We start from the raw sequence: 15,441 nt of genomic DNA on the forward strand, positions 1-15,441 counted from the left end.
TCGAATGGTTTAGGAGATACCTAACTAGGGTTAGGTTAATCTTAAGGTCTTTAGGGTTAAGGAGCCACGGAGGGCTAGGGGGGGGGGGCATCAGATTGACTTCTAGACTAAAAGTTGGTTGATACCAATGAAAGCCAAAATATCTGCATGGTAAATTAAGGGATTCCAGGTCATTTCTAGGGTTTTATAAAGCCCTAGAAGGCTGGAGGCTAGGGGGGGGGGGGGAATGACTCCTAAACTTAAAAGTTATCTTACACACATTGTTTAAGTTCAAAATATCTGCACGGTTCAAATGTGATCCAAGAGAAAACTAAGGTTTGGTCAATTTTTAGGGTTTCATAAAGTCCCAGAGTGCTAAGGGGATTGGGGCTAAGGTGTTGCTTCTTGCTAAAATTATTACTCATGCCTCTGATAACTTAAATTGAAAAAAAATCTGCTTTTATGATTAAATGGTTTAGGGATAATTAAGGTAAGGTTCATCTTAGGGTTTTATTGAGCCCCGGAGGGCTAAGGGGGGGGGAGAATGACTTTTAAACTTAAATTTAGTCTGCACTAATAAAAGCCTAAGTCCAAAATATCTGCACGGTTTATTAAGTGGTTTTAGAGAAAACTGAGGTTAGATCAAATTTTAGGGTTTTATTGAGTCTCGGAGGGCTAGGGTGTGATGGCTGGGTAGTTGCTTCTTGCTTAAACTATATATCATACCTCTGATAGCTTAAGTCCAAAAAAATCTGCTCTCATGATCAAATGGTTTATGAGATAGTTAAGGTTAGGTTCATTTAAAGGCTTTTTTTAACCCCCGCGGGGGAGTGGAAGTGGGGTGACATCTAACTAAATGTTAATTTACCCATAAAAGCTTAAGTCCAAAAAATCTGCAAGGTTCATAGTTTTGGTTCCCGAGAACCACTCCCCCCCCCCCCTTGATCTAATATGCACCGAGTGACTTTAATAATGGGTTTGGGTATGACACTTAAGTGAGAGTAAGAATTTTATGAATATCTCATTCCTAGCGGGCACAGGAAGCCAGCAAACCTGGCAGGATCATCCAGGTAAAGAGTAAAAATATTTAAGTTTAAGAAAGCATTTTATGTTACCAAAATACTAAAGTATCATATATATGTACATATATAGGCAACAATTTAAGGTTCCAGGTTTGATCCTGCACGTCCTGATCCTCCAGGTTTCCAGAAATGTTTAAAAGGATCCTATGACCGAAATTTTTTACTTTAAATTTTAAACTTAAGCTTTTCCAACATGTCCACATTAGCTATTAAAATTTCATAATTATCCACCGTCGTTTTCCTGCCGAGCCCCGGCTGGCAGCTGCCAAGTACAGCTTCCGCTGCTGAAATTTATGTTTTGAGATTCCTAACATAAAATTTACACACACAAAAATATTTTCTAAAAAAATTGGTCTTCTAGCTTCAAAATTACAGCCGTTTAAAATTGTTATGTGAAAAAGGATATAAAAACAGAGGATTTATATTAGTTAAGAGTCATAAACCTCATTTAATTTACCTATAGGATCATTTAAGTACTCCTCAATGCTATTAAAATTTTAAAGAAGATATCTTTACATTGAATGTGGAAATACCAATAACTTTCAAAATAGGTACAACAATCTGAACTGAAGAACTACTTTCTTCTGGAAACATTTCTAAAAAAATTGAAAACAAAGTAGCGAATTTGCCGTATTTTCAAAGTAGCATCTGCCATTCAAATAAATAGTGGAGAAAATAGTAGGTATGCAGTTTTTGGAAAATAGTGGAAATAGTATGCATTTTTGGACAATAGTGGAAATAGCATATTTTTTTGGAATAGTATGCATAGCATGCAAAAATAGTGGAATTAGCGGAAATAGCTTATTTGTGGCCAGCCTGGGCATATTGGGTTAGGTTGTAAATTTTCTCATATGTTGTAAATTTTGGCTCTCTATAAAGAGAGCGTTTTCAGGTAAGCGAGAGTAGCAGATTTGGGTCAACTTCTTAAGCCTTGGTCTTCTCAGACTTCTTGGGGAGAAGAACAGCCTGGATGTTGGGAAGGACACCACCCTGGGCAATGGTGACACCGCTCAACAGCTTGTTCAATTCCTCGTCGTTACGGATGGCGAGCTGCAGATGTCTGGGGATGATTCTGGTCTTCTTGTTGTCTCTGGCGGCATTTCCAGCCAACTCAAGGACCTCAGCAGCCAAGTATTCCATGACAGCAGCCATGTAGACTGGGGCACCAGCTCCAACACGCTCGGCATAGTTTCCCTTGCGGAGCAGACGATGGATACGTCCAACGGGGAACTGGAGACCAGCACGGCTAGACCTGCTCTTTGCCTTTCCCTTAACTTTACCTCCTTTGCCACGGCCAGACATGATGAATAAATTGGTGTTTGGAAAATTTCAAACTTGACAATTGTGCTGAAATGTGCCTTATTTATACACATCTGAGGATCTTATCTCTGTTTATACGAAAATTTCCTTCTCTAATTACAGTAAAATTGCCTTTATTCCCCATTTTTCAGCTCACCCCCCCCCCCCTCCCCCTAATCCATATGCACGTCCATTTTCCTCCCACCAGCGTGCTTCAGAGTTGTTATACTCCCCACCCCCACCCCCCTTGCACTGGTAATCTCCTTAGTAAACACTTTCACCTGCCCTCAACGGACAAATTTTCAACGTTTTTTTTTTACTTTTGCTACATTTTTATGAATATTCTAGAACTTATTTTGTCATTTTCCTTTTAAATTAAATCAAAGATATAGTAATACTCCCTCCTCCTTACCCCTAAACTATTCTGATTTTTCCTCTGGCTCTTTTTGTAAAAATTACTTTATAAACAGGAGTTTTTTTATCATAATAACTTCTTCTAACTTTTATATACATCTCCTTTAAATGTGTTCTTAAGATATTTGAAGATGCAAATATGTTTTTAAAATGTTTAGAAATGAAATGCCTAATATTTTTTTTCAGATCAAGTAAAAATTGAATCAATAGAGATGATAAATGAAAAAAGACATATTTGAAGAAGGAATCTGTAATTTCAAAACACTGATATTCAACGTCATGAGTCATATTTTTAGATATTTATCAAACAGTATAATTAAGATTGACAAATCATAAATTATATATCTTTTTCTTTTTTGAATTTTGACTTTGAAGCAAATCTACAAATTGACAATGCAACCTTTTGGCAATATTTTTGCTTAAGTTTGACAAATCCTAGGAAACAAAATTCTTATTTTAATTCTTAACATACAATAGAACTGAAATTACAGATTATACATAGTCATGATGATAATCTAATATAAAGAAGAACAAACAACAAAATCATTAAACTCGTGAATTCAATATTAAGTTAGACACAGGATGCCTAACATTATATAAAACCTACTATTTTATGACTTATTTTAGAGATATCATGCTTATTCATTATTTCTTATCGTCTTAGGCCTCGCAGCTTATACCTAACTAATAAAGTAATCCCTGGTAAGGATTTTTAAAGTTACCTGTCAGTAAAAAAAATGTTTATTGTGTTTAATTTATAAAAATTCTTATCTTTTTTTCAGAAAATCTTGTTAGCCGGTAAATTCCGTTGTTTAAAATTTAGGCGCGGAATTTGAACAACAACAACCAAACAATTCATAAATTTTCAAACAGCCATGACAGTTGGGGGGATTATATCCAAAGATAAAGGAATACGTAAATAGGATTGTAAAAGTCAATTCAAAAAGGTGATCTATATCTACAGAATTTTTACGATAATTATTGACTAATGCTTATTTATTTCTGTTTAAGACTTCTATTATAAAAGGATAGTTTAAGAAATAGGTTTTTTTTTAGAAGTGGTGTGATGCGTGAAGCGCACCTAAAAAATGACATCCCCTTAAAATAATATTGAGGCAGTGCATGGGAGCTTAAGGGAAATCATTTGAAGGACTGATCAAGAGAGTATCATGAATATACCTAAAAATACTTCGAATTCTTATTTACTTATCCCTTTAATCCAATATCCCCTAATCAGCAAGCCAAGCTATTTCAAATTTAAAGGGACCAAAATTAACCAATAGAAAAGTATTGGCTTAATATCGCAGGAAGAGTGAGAACAAATTTTTTTATCTTAATTTTATTAACTTATTTATTTTAGTTCATAGGTATTTAATTAAATAAATTTCGGTATATAAAGAAATGTTTTTTTTTCAAATTGTAAATGTAAAAGTCTATCTATAATACAATTTAGCCTCATGTCTGTCTGAACCTTTAGATCTCGGTAACTGCTGAACTTTAGGAAATTTATCTATTGGTCCTGTGGTAGTTTAACTTTCTTGGGGAGTGGAACAATCGCCCCCCCAAATAAAACAAATATCCTTCCCTAAGAAAATCCTTTTTGTTGCCGCTCGTTAAAAATTAAAGAGGAATATTATTTTTAGTTTGAGTTCAATAGATAATCATAACAGTAAATAATAATCATAGTGTTTTATAAAAAAAATTTGTTCTCGCTCAACGGATAGAGTTCCCTTCCTTTTTAGTCGTGCCTGTACAGTGTACATGCTTTGCGCACTAGAAGATAGAGTGCTTCAACGGCTTATTGCTCACCGTAATCCTTCACATGGACCGGCTCGTCACGACACCATACACCTAATACTCCTCTCCCCCCTTCTGTTTGTGATATAAGTCACCTGCCTTGTCTACAACATTGAGAAAAAAACAGGCGGGAACCACACAGTGAAGTGATTCAACACAGAGGAGGTATTTAAACAAGGAGAATTTTGGAAATTGCAGATTCGTTTGATATCTAAATCACCATGCCCCCTAAGGTTTCAGGAAAGGCTGCCAAGAAGTCTGGCAAGGCCCAGAAGGCCATTGCTAAGGGAGACAAGAAGAAGAAGAAGCTGAGAAGGAAGGAGTCCTATGCTATCTACATCTACAAGGTGTTGAAGCAGGTGCACCCCGACACTGGTGTCTCCAGCAAGGCCATGAGCATCATGAACTCTTTTGTTAATGACATCTTTGAGCGTATTGCTGCTGAGGCTTCCCGTCTGGCTCACTACAACAAGAGGTCCACCATCACCTCCAGGGAGATCCAGACTGCTGTCAGGCTTCTCCTTCCCGGAGAGTTGGCCAAGCACGCCGTCTCTGAGGGAACCAAGGCTGTCACCAAGTACACCAGCTCCAAGTAAACTGATCTATCTGCCCAAAGGAAACAAACGGTCCTCTAGAGGACCAACCATATTTAACATAATGAGATATTCACCATATAAAAAAGGATGATTGTAAATAAAAAGAATTTTTTTGATACTTACATGAATCTTGAATGCTTTAAGATAATTTCTGAATCTGCAGTTTTTTCTAACAAAGACCTTCTAAATAACAAATGAAATCAGTATTATTCGATTTAGTCTGTACTTAGTTATGTGGACTCAGAAATACAACGATGTGCTATTGGTATGTATGTATACTATCGGCTTTGCCCCATGAGGTAATTTATAAAAAATCATTTCTGGTGCTGCCAATTTATGTTAAGTAACTGCCTTAAAACAATCTTACATTTTACATTTACATTTTGGGGAGTGTCCCACCCCCCAAGAAAATAGATTAAAACCACCACAGGACCAGTAGATATATTCCCTGAAGAGTGGAGCCCAACCAGTTCAGCGGTTGCTGAGATCTTAACTTTGTATTATAGATATATTCTAAACTTAGAAACATAAATTAATAAGATGAATTATTACCGAACATCCCTCTGTCTAATTCCTTCATCCTTATATTAATTGTTACAAATAATAGTTTTGTATCACCAATCAAATTCCTTCATCCTTGAGAAATAAAGTACTGTCAGTGGGTTTTTTTTTTTTACAAAAAGTGGGTTTTCGTATAATATTTGATTGTTAGGTGAATAATCTGCAATATTTGTTTAACCACTGTAAAAGCAACAAGGTTACCACCGTCATAAACACAGTTTTATTGTCATTTTCACAACCTACAAAATTCAATTAGGCTGTCAAATTCATAGTTTTGTGACAAAATACACCTTGTTTTGAGAATTTTTTCCAAACGCATATTAGTTAATTATAGATGACGTTCTCTTAGAAATTTTCAATTTTAATAATTTGAGCCCCTCCCCCCCACCCCCAACAGCGATAACTATTTTAGGTTAGGGTTTAGGCTAGTTAGCTGAGCGCTGCGGCTAGGCAGGCAAGGGGGCCGAGCGCTGCGGCCAGAGTTTTCGCTGTCCAGTGTCGGGGGGGGGGGGGGGGGGGGATACTCAAATTTTGTGTAATTTTATCAAATCCTATTTGAGGAACTGCTTATATTTTCAGGTATGTAATAAGTTCACATTATACATATTTTAAACAAGTTTCATTTAGATTTGCATATTAGTTTCTAGATTTTCATGGTTTCCTTGCTGTGATGCTATACAAATTCCTAATTGAGATGCCTAATACAGCAGTTGAAAGCTTTTCAAATTCCTGACAATTAACAGTTTTTAAAAAAACCCTAAAAATGCCTCTAAGTGGGCCAAACATTCATTTTCTCTGTCGGTCTGTCTGTAATGCTTTAAAAGTTCATTATATTTTTTTGTGATTTATTGTACCGAGATTAATGTTTCTTGTGACAATGCTTAATAGTTTATTTTAAAAGCGAAGCTTTTCTATAATTAGGGTCGGTCTGGAACGGATAGCTTTTTTTCGTTAACTTACGCATGTTAGTATTGTTCTATCGATTTCAAACTTTGCATGGTGATTCCTAGTAATTAGGTATGATTTAGAAAGCAACTCGTTACCTTAACGGCCATTTTAAACATGTTGATTTTTAACTGTTTTAACAACATTAACAAATTTTCATCTGATTTTTAACACTGATTCCTAGGACAACAAAGTAAATTGTTATAAGCGAAGCATCTCTATAATCAAGTCCTTAAACGTATGTCCTTAAACATTATCCAAATTTACTTACAATTTTGATTCAACATTTATGTTCTGACACTCTACAAGTGTTAATTTTCGTTTGTCCTACCGTATCAGAGCTTCGCTTTTATGGATCTGGTCAACTTTGTTTTCCTGATGTCTGTCTATCCTTAAAAAGGTTTTATTATGCATAATTTTATACTATCAGAATTATTTGTTAACAGACTTCATGTTATTGTCGAATGCAGTGTAACTGTATGTTCGTTTGTTTGGTTTTGAATCTTTATAGAAAATCTTTGTTGTCCATGTCCTTTACTTCTTTTAATTTATCTGAGGACCTTTAAAACAATGTGCTAGTAATTTTTTATCTGATCAAAATTTCAAGCAATAATTTTCAGTTTTTCTTTGCAGCAATTTTCTATGTATGGCAGTATCTATAATATATTCTTTAGTAAATTTGTATTTAACCTAGTCATACCTTTAGCATTTAAAAGTAATTAAAACACATCTACTTGAGAAAATTTAAGAACATTAGTTTTGGGAACATTAGATATTGTATATACCATAATACAGTTACAATAGTGATTTGTAAGAATTAGTTTAAATAATCCATCTCAAATAGAAATATATGGTTGGTTCTATAAAGAACCGTTTGGTTTCCAATAAGCAGGTAAGAATTGTAGAAAGAGTTTAACCTCCGAATCCGTACAGGGTGCGGCCTTGCCTCTTGAGGGCATAGACAACATCCATAGCGGTGACAGTCTTCCTCTTGGCGTGTTCAGTGTAGGTGACAGCATCTCTGATAATATTCTCAAGGAAAACCTTAAGAACACCACGGGTCTCCTCGTAGATCAGACCAGAGATACGCTTGACTCCTCCACGACGAGCCAAACGCCTGATAGCGGGCTTAGTAATACCCTGGATGTTATCTCTCAACACCTTCCTATGTCTCTTGGCTCCTCCTTTGCCCAATCCCTTTCCACCTTTGCCTCTGCCGGTCATCTTGATAGTTGTATTTCAAAAATGAAACTGAACTAAGTTTGTAACATTGCAGTTTATATACTGTAGCCACCAAACAATATCTCTATTTCTATTGGTCAGAATTTTCAGCTTCAGTTTGAACCTCACTAGGAGCAGATGTTTATATTGGGAATGTTTTTAGGGGTAGGTTTGGGGTAATATGAAAGGAATTAGGGGATACATTGATACACAGAGGGGGGGGGGGGCCCGGGGGGGAGTTTGCACAGCGTGGGCTTAGTTGGATATAACAAAAAATTTCAAAATGTTTAAAGTTTAAGTACAATGGAAATTGGAGTGAAACTTTACATTCTGCTGATTATTTTTTTAACTTAAAAATAGGTGACATCTAAGCTCATCAAATCATGATAGTTTGAAAAACGGACATTTACCAAAATAGGGTGATAGCGCTTTGATATTTTCACTAGCTATTATTATAAAATCTTAACATAAAATTCTATAAGTAAATTTTTAATTTTTTTTCAAAGTTGGCAAAATGCATATTATTGTTGTATATAATTGTATAGGGATGTTTCGATTTCAACATTATGATAGTCCTAGAAATAACCAATATAAATAGCATGCATTTAGGTATTTTCAAATAAAAGGTAAAATATTAACAAATTTAAAAAGGCGTACCAAATTTCTAAGAAAGATTATAAAGTAGTTTTGCTTTCTACATCGTAAATAACTGTAATAGGAATCACTATGAAAGTTTAAAATCTACAGGAAGATTCTAACTTGCATAAATTAACGATAAATGCTATAATTTATGGATGAACAGACTGACTTTAATTGGTGGAAATTTTTATTATATTTTATTATTCCAATATGTTTTTCTAATGACTGTTTTCTATAGGTATACTGACCAAAAAATGATTAAATTTTTAATTTTACACTAACAAACATGTGAATAGAAAACATTTATTTTAAAAAAATCATAAAAGATTTTTTTCATTGAAAATTTCAAATTCAATATCTATGCAATTTTATTATAAATTTGTTTTCTTCGAATTTACATTAAAGTTTGTACAAAACTAATTTTTTTTGTCTCATAATATTGTGATATTAGCCTAAGTCACAATTTAAGCAAAACTTTAAAACCTAATAATTTGGATTCTGTATTTTCTAACGAAACTTTAATTTTAATTTAACTTTGCAATGAGAAATAAAACTAATCTTTATTGCAGTTTTTTATAAGCATATTTCATACTTAGTTTTGATAGAAAATATTAATATCCACCAAATATCCTTAAGTTTTGGATTTTGAACTTGTTTTCAGTTTTTAACCGCCAAATGCTTTGTTTTTCGGTTAGTAAATTTTGTAGTTCCTTGAACTTTGTATTTGACGGGTAGAAATTTAAATTTTCCTAACTCCTAATATTCCCCCCAAACATTAAATCCTCCCTAATAGGATTAGGTTTTCAACCCCTCCTTGAAAAGCCCCTTTACCCCACCCCCCCCACTCTACTCCACTAAATACCCCTCTACCCCAACCCAAGCACAAATTTTCAAACTACCCCCTTTCTATTTTCCATCTGTCCTTCATGTTAACTTTATACTGTCGTATTGATACATATCAAAATACAAAATATTTCAGCAGGACTAAAAGCTTATGTTTACAGGATTATAAATATTGAACTTTAGACAAACCTAATTTAGTTGATTATTCATCTATCAAAATGGCTCGTACCAAGCAAACTGCCCGCAAATCTACCGGTGGAAAAGCTCCCCGCAAACAGCTGGCCACCAAGGCTGCCAGGAAATCCGCCCCTGCCACCGGTGGAGTTAAGAAGCCTCACAGATACAGGCCCGGTACCGTTGCTCTCCGTGAGATCAGACGTTACCAGAAATCTACTGAGCTTCTGATCCGCAAGCTTCCCTTCCAGCGTCTGGTCAGGGAAATTGCCCAGGACTTCAAGACTGATCTCAGATTCCAGTCCAGCGCCGTCATGGCTCTGCAGGAGGCTAGCGAGGCCTACCTGGTTGGTCTCTTTGAGGACACCAACCTGTGCGCCATCCACGCCAAGAGAGTTACCATCATGCCCAAGGACATCCAGCTCGCCAGGAGAATCCGTGGAGAACGTGCTTAAGCTTACTGATATTGATTACTGCCCGGAAACAAACGGCTCTATACAGAGCCAACGAATTATTACAAATTGAGACTTTTCTATATTAATACTTTTTGTTACACAATATCAAGTATTGCAGTATTCGTAAATGCGCAGCTGATTTTATGACAAACGAAAATTGACATTGGTAAATTGTCGGAACTTACAATTATAAATTAAATACAGTGTGTTTTTTTTATGTGAACTTTTTTGAAAGCAATTTTACCCCACTTATAGTTATCAGAATTTAATGATTAATGGCTTATTTTCTTCGTTTTTTAAGGCAATTAACAGAATAGAATAGAATAGAATTTATTAACTAATGCAATACATTTAAATTATTAAATATACATATAAAATCATATTTTAAAAATTGCACAGCAAGGAGTAATTAAGCCTTGGAGTAGGCCGTAAATTTACCCCTTTAATTGATTTCATTTATTATTTTATTTATAGCGAGAATTACAAAAATTATTTATTATATAAAGATAATTACACAATTTTAATAGATCAATAATTAAGTGGGTTGACTAAATAACTATTTACAGTTACAGACATTGGTACAGATTTTATTTCTTACAGGAAAAGCATTTTCTTTTGTTGCAATGAAATGATTTATAATTTAAAAAATAATCTTTTTTAATCATGGACAATGATTTCTTTACAGAGTCTGAAAGCCTTATTTCATTTCTCAAGTTATTCCAAAGTTTTGGAAATGACACTGCTGGAAAATATTCAAGATGTTTTGTTTTAGGTATACTTATCAGTAACTTTTTTGATCTCTGAGAAGAAAGAACTTTAAACATGTTATCAAAGCTTTCTGGGAGTTTCTTATGAAAAAATTTACTTAAAAAATTTAAAATGTTTAAATTTACCAAATCATCAAATTTTAAGATTTTAGATTGTCCAAACAAAATTTCAGTGTGTGCATTATAATTAGCACCTACAATATTCCTTATTGCCCTTTTTTGGTGTTTTCTTATTTTATCAATATCTTTACTTTTAGAGAGACCCCATGTGATATTAGAATAATTTAAGTGAGGCAAAATCATTGAGGTATAAATCATTTTCAAAGTTTTTGGAACACCAAAAAAATATTTCAGTTTTTATCTAAAAAGTACGTACAGTAAAATCTAAAATCCAAAACTTAGGTGTCAACATATAAAGATGGTTTTAGCGCATTTTTCTTATGCCTAAATCTTCTACCCTTTGAAAGAAAAAAAATTGGATTTTCTGTAGTCGACTTTGGGGGGCCTGTACTCCCTCCCTGGTTGAGATATGACCTTCAAACTTTGATATGTTCTAGTACATGTCCCTAATAGTATCTGTATACATTTTTAGCTCTATATTTCAACTTTCAAGTGTTTAGCAGCCATTCTTGCAAAAGGTTGAATATTTGAGCATAAGAAAAATGCGCTAAAACCATTTTTAGACGTTGACACCTAAGTTTTGAATTTTAAATTTTACTGTACTTTTTAGATAAAAACTGAAATATTTTTTTGGTGTTCTATTAATTGCCTTAAAAAACGAAGAAAATAAGCCATTAATCATTAAATTCTGATAACTTTAAGTGGGGTAAAATTGCTTTCAAAAAAGTTCTCATAAAAAAAAACACACTGTATAATTATTAAGGGGGGGGGGGGGTTAATGCAACGATTTCGTAATCAGTGAGCAAATGGCACTTAGAAATCAAATTTCCATCTGAAATTTTGCATGAATAATCCTTGGTAGGTCTATTTTCCCTAAATTGAACAAAAAGTTGGAAAAGTAACGGCTGGCGGCTCAGCCATTTATAAACTATTTTTAATGCAAATCCATCACGAAACCTATCTCTACATAATACTCTTTGCTGCTCCAAAACGTTTTCAAACGGTTCTAACCACTAGTTGCTGGCACTAGAAATTTAAAAATTTTTTTTTGGTACCATTTCACATGATTTAAAGCAAAAATATGTTTCAAAAAGTTGATTCCTATATAATTTATGTCAGATTTGCACTAAAAATAGCCAAAATACTGCTAAACGGTTTAGCCGTTACTTTTTCAACTTTTTGTTCGAATTAGGGAAAATAGACCTACCAAGGATTACTCATGCAAAATTTCAGATCAAAATTCGAATTCTAAGTGCCATTTGCTCACTGATTACGAGATGGTTGCATTAACCCCCCCCCCCCCCCTCCCTTATGTATGATGCAGAACTGTAGAAAAATACATAAAAAATGTATTCGAACAAACTTAAAAACTTAAATGTCAGTTTCAGTATGTTTAAAATGAACGTACTCTTTTAATGATTATAGAGTTGCTACGCTTTCTAAATCATAACTAATCTAATCATCATGTAAAATTTAAAATTAATGGTACATGACCAAATCATCGATTAGAGCCATTTGTTACGGACGGACCTATCCTAATTATAGGAAAGCTTTGCTTCTAAAACAAACAATACCTTTTTTTTCTTAAAAATTGTATCATATTTTTTTCTGATATACATACTCTGAAATTTTCTTGGTACGTCAGTCTATCTGTAATGCCCTGATATTTTCTCAGCCTTTATACAAGATAAGTATATGTCTTAATTTTGCTAAACAATGAACAAATATCTGACCAATAATTCACTACGTCATTCGATGTTCATTGCACTATTACAAATTTACAATGTTTTACATTTATGAGCTTCGCTACTTATTGATGTTGTCAATTGTAATCCTTGTCAATCTTAAAGTTTTGCTATTCTGTATATACTTGAACACATTAAATTATTACGTCATAGGTACTTTCTATAGTATTTTATCTTATACATTTTTCTAAAAAATATGAACAAAAACGTATTTTTTCAACAACTTAATTGTTCATACCTTTTTTTCAAACTTTTAAAGTGTGAAATAAGTTCTAAAAAGGGAGATGAATTTAATACCATTAATTTAATTTTTTAGATTAGTTTGAATTGTGCTCTCAATGTGGCTGTTTGATTTTAAGAGAATTACAGTAAGTTTACAGCTGTGGGTAGTTTGATTGTGTACTGTCACCTTACAGGAGTACGTGTGTGAGTGTTGCAAAGTTGAGTGTCTGTGTGTGTGTCTGTCTCCGTGGTATGCCATGCTGGATTCAACGTGAGACTAGATCGAGCAACGTGAGACTAGTTATTCAACAAAACCTCTCAAATCAAGACAGTCTCCACTCCCTTTATAATTCTCTTATTCTTCCCTTTTCCAGAGAATTATTCTCCTTTTTTCTACGCTACTCCACCTTTGTTGCGATAGGGAAGGTTGATAAAAGTTTTCTTGGAGAAAATTTTGTTTAAAATTAATTTTTTTTATTCTAGAGGGATATTCTTATCTATTTATACTAGAAGCCTTGCCAACATAAGAAGGCGGATGTTTCTCTACTATATTTAGTTCTTTTTTTATGGGGTTTGTCTCTCTCTCCCTAAGAAAATAATGTAAATCAAAGGTCTCCACACAAATCAAATTCGAAGGGTTTAGACCTTGCCTTTCTATATCCATGGAACTATTCATATGTCCCTGTAAGTGAGACAAGTCATAATCAGATCTATAACCATGGAACTATCCCTTTATCCCTGTAAGTGAGACGAGCCTAGTCATAATCAGATCTATAACCATGGAACTATCCCTATATCCCTGTAAGTTAGTTCCATGGATATAGATCTGATTAGTACTATCTTAGTCTCTCTTACAGGGATATAGGGATAGTTCCTAAGAGAGACAACAATAGTACTAATCAGATCTATATCCATGGAACTATCCCTATATCTTTGCAAGTGAGATAACAATAGTCCTAATCAGATCTATATCCATGTAACTATCCCTATATCCCTGTAAGAGAGACAACAATTGTCCTAATTAGATCTATATCAATGGAACTATCCCTATATCCCTGTAAGTGAGACAACATTAGTACTAATCAGATTTATATATATCCATGGAAATATCCCTATATCACTGTAAGTGAGACAACTCTTGTCATAATCATATCTATATCCATGGAACTATCCCTACATCCCTGTAAGTGAGACAACTCTAGTCATAATCATATCTATATCCATTTAACTATCCCTATATCCCTGTAAGTGAGAAAACATTAGTCCTAATAAGATCTTATCCATGGAACTATTCCTATATCCCTGTAAGTGAGAAAACAATAGTCCTAATCAGATCTATATCCATGGAACTATCCCTATATCCCTGTAAGTGAGACAACACTTGTCCTAATCAGATCTATATCCATGAAACTATCCCTATATCCCTGTAAGTGAGGCAACAAAAGTCCTAATTAGATCTATATCCATGGGACTATCCCTATATCCCTGTAAGTGAAATAGTCCCAATCAGATCTGTAGCTCCAAAGAAATTTTTTTTTGTGGGAGAGGTAAGAAAATGAAATTCTTTACTCACACAATTGTCCACAATTATGATGCACAAACTTAACCCCTGAGTTTAGCTGTTAAGCCACTGAAAGCCATTATTTTGAACTTGTGCATCTCTTTACTGAATCAAGTGTATCCAATCTTTTTATATCCTACCCCCCCCCCCCCCCCTAGATATACCACACTTTTCTGGGATCTTGCCAGATCAAGTATCAACTGTGGGGAATACCAAAGGATGACTCCATGCAAAATTTGAGCCGGATCCGGCCAAAACCGGCTGGGATTTTTATAAAAAAAAAACGTTTTTTTCCGGTTTTTAGGGGGTATCTGTAAATCAAGCCCCCTCCTGGGAACGCCCCAATGATGATTTTTGCTTTAAGGTATTATCTGAATTCCTCAACACTGGATATGACCCCTAGAGTTGAAAAAATGGTTAAAATCCGGAAAAAAACGGTTTTTTATAAAAATCCCGGCCGGTTTTGGCCGGATCCGGCTCAAATTTTGCATGGAGTCATCCTTTAGTATTCCCCATAGTTGATACTTGATCTGGCAAGATCCCAGAAAAGTGTGGTATATCTACCCCCCCACCCTACATAACCAAACGAATTTTAGTGTGCTTAAGATAACTCCCTAATTTTTAGAAATATATTTGAGTTTACCCCTTTGAAGTACTATTGGCATCCTTTTCAGTTTTTTTTTTATGAAAAAAATTACCTTCACATTCACAAGCTCAGTCTTTTCTCATTACAAGCTGTAGTGATCCTCCTCCCCCCCCCCCAAAAAAAAAATGGTGCTTTGCAATATGTTCAATGCTCTTGTTATTTTACATAGGCAAATGTTTGGCATTTCACACAAAAATGTACAGGGTGCAGCTACCCCCTCCCCCCCCCCAAAAAAAAAAATAGAAATGAAGAAAAAAGCTTAGAAAATCTTGCAATGTTGATTGAGCCACATTTAAGCTATCATTGATATGTTTCTTCCGGAAAAGCAACTATTATTCAAAGTCACACTGTTGTAAATTTTTTAAAAAGTGTCAT

General features: G+C 34.3%; 4 protein-coding genes across 4 annotated transcripts; 2 read left to right on the top strand and 2 right to left on the bottom strand.

The window, feature by feature from the left end:
• Positions 1-1,922: 1,922 nt before the first annotated feature.
• LOC145311819 (histone H2A-like) lies at positions 1,923-2,522 on the bottom strand. The gene has a single exon (XM_080150811.1). The coding sequence runs from the start codon at positions 2,361-2,363 to the stop codon at positions 1,986-1,988; it is 378 nt and encodes a 125-aa protein (XP_080006937.1). The 5' UTR covers positions 2,364-2,522; the 3' UTR covers positions 1,923-1,985.
• Positions 2,523-4,192: 1,670 nt separating this feature from the next.
• LOC145312798 (histone H2B-like) lies at positions 4,193-5,195 on the top strand. The gene has a single exon (XM_080152033.1). It carries the CDS (start codon positions 4,793-4,795, stop codon positions 5,165-5,167), a length of 375 nt encoding a protein of 124 aa, XP_080008159.1. The 5' UTR covers positions 4,193-4,792; the 3' UTR covers positions 5,168-5,195.
• Positions 5,196-7,457: 2,262 nt separating this feature from the next.
• On the bottom strand, positions 7,458-8,084 carry LOC145312799 (histone H4-like). Its single transcript, XM_080152035.1, has one exon. It carries the CDS (start codon positions 7,895-7,897, stop codon positions 7,586-7,588), a length of 312 nt encoding a protein of 103 aa, XP_080008161.1. The 5' UTR covers positions 7,898-8,084; the 3' UTR covers positions 7,458-7,585.
• Positions 8,085-9,594: 1,510 nt separating this feature from the next.
• Positions 9,595-10,005, top strand: LOC145312549 (histone H3). The gene has a single exon (XM_080151803.1). The coding sequence runs from the start codon at positions 9,595-9,597 to the stop codon at positions 10,003-10,005; it is 411 nt and encodes a 136-aa protein (XP_080007929.1).
• Positions 10,006-15,441: the final 5,436 nt, after the last annotated feature.

This window comes from Acartia tonsa, chromosome 2, assembly GCF_053477335.1.
Source record: "Acartia tonsa isolate MP-2025a chromosome 2, ASM5347733v1, whole genome shotgun sequence".
Lineage (NCBI taxonomy): Eukaryota > Metazoa > Arthropoda > Copepoda > Calanoida > Acartiidae > Acartia > Acartia tonsa.

What these genes read in the sequence shown, in the direction of transcription:
- LOC145311819 (XM_080150811.1), bottom strand. Translation starts at nt 2,363, where the DNA reads ATGTCTGGCCGTGGCAAAGGAGGTAAAGTTAAGGGAAAGGCAAAGAGC.
- LOC145312798 (XM_080152033.1), top strand. Translation starts at nt 4,793, where the DNA reads ATGCCCCCTAAGGTTTCAGGAAAGGCTGCCAAGAAGTCTGGCAAGGCC.
- LOC145312799 (XM_080152035.1), bottom strand. Translation starts at nt 7,897, where the DNA reads ATGACCGGCAGAGGCAAAGGTGGAAAGGGATTGGGCAAAGGAGGAGCC.
- LOC145312549 (XM_080151803.1), top strand. Translation starts at nt 9,595, where the DNA reads ATGGCTCGTACCAAGCAAACTGCCCGCAAATCTACCGGTGGAAAAGCT.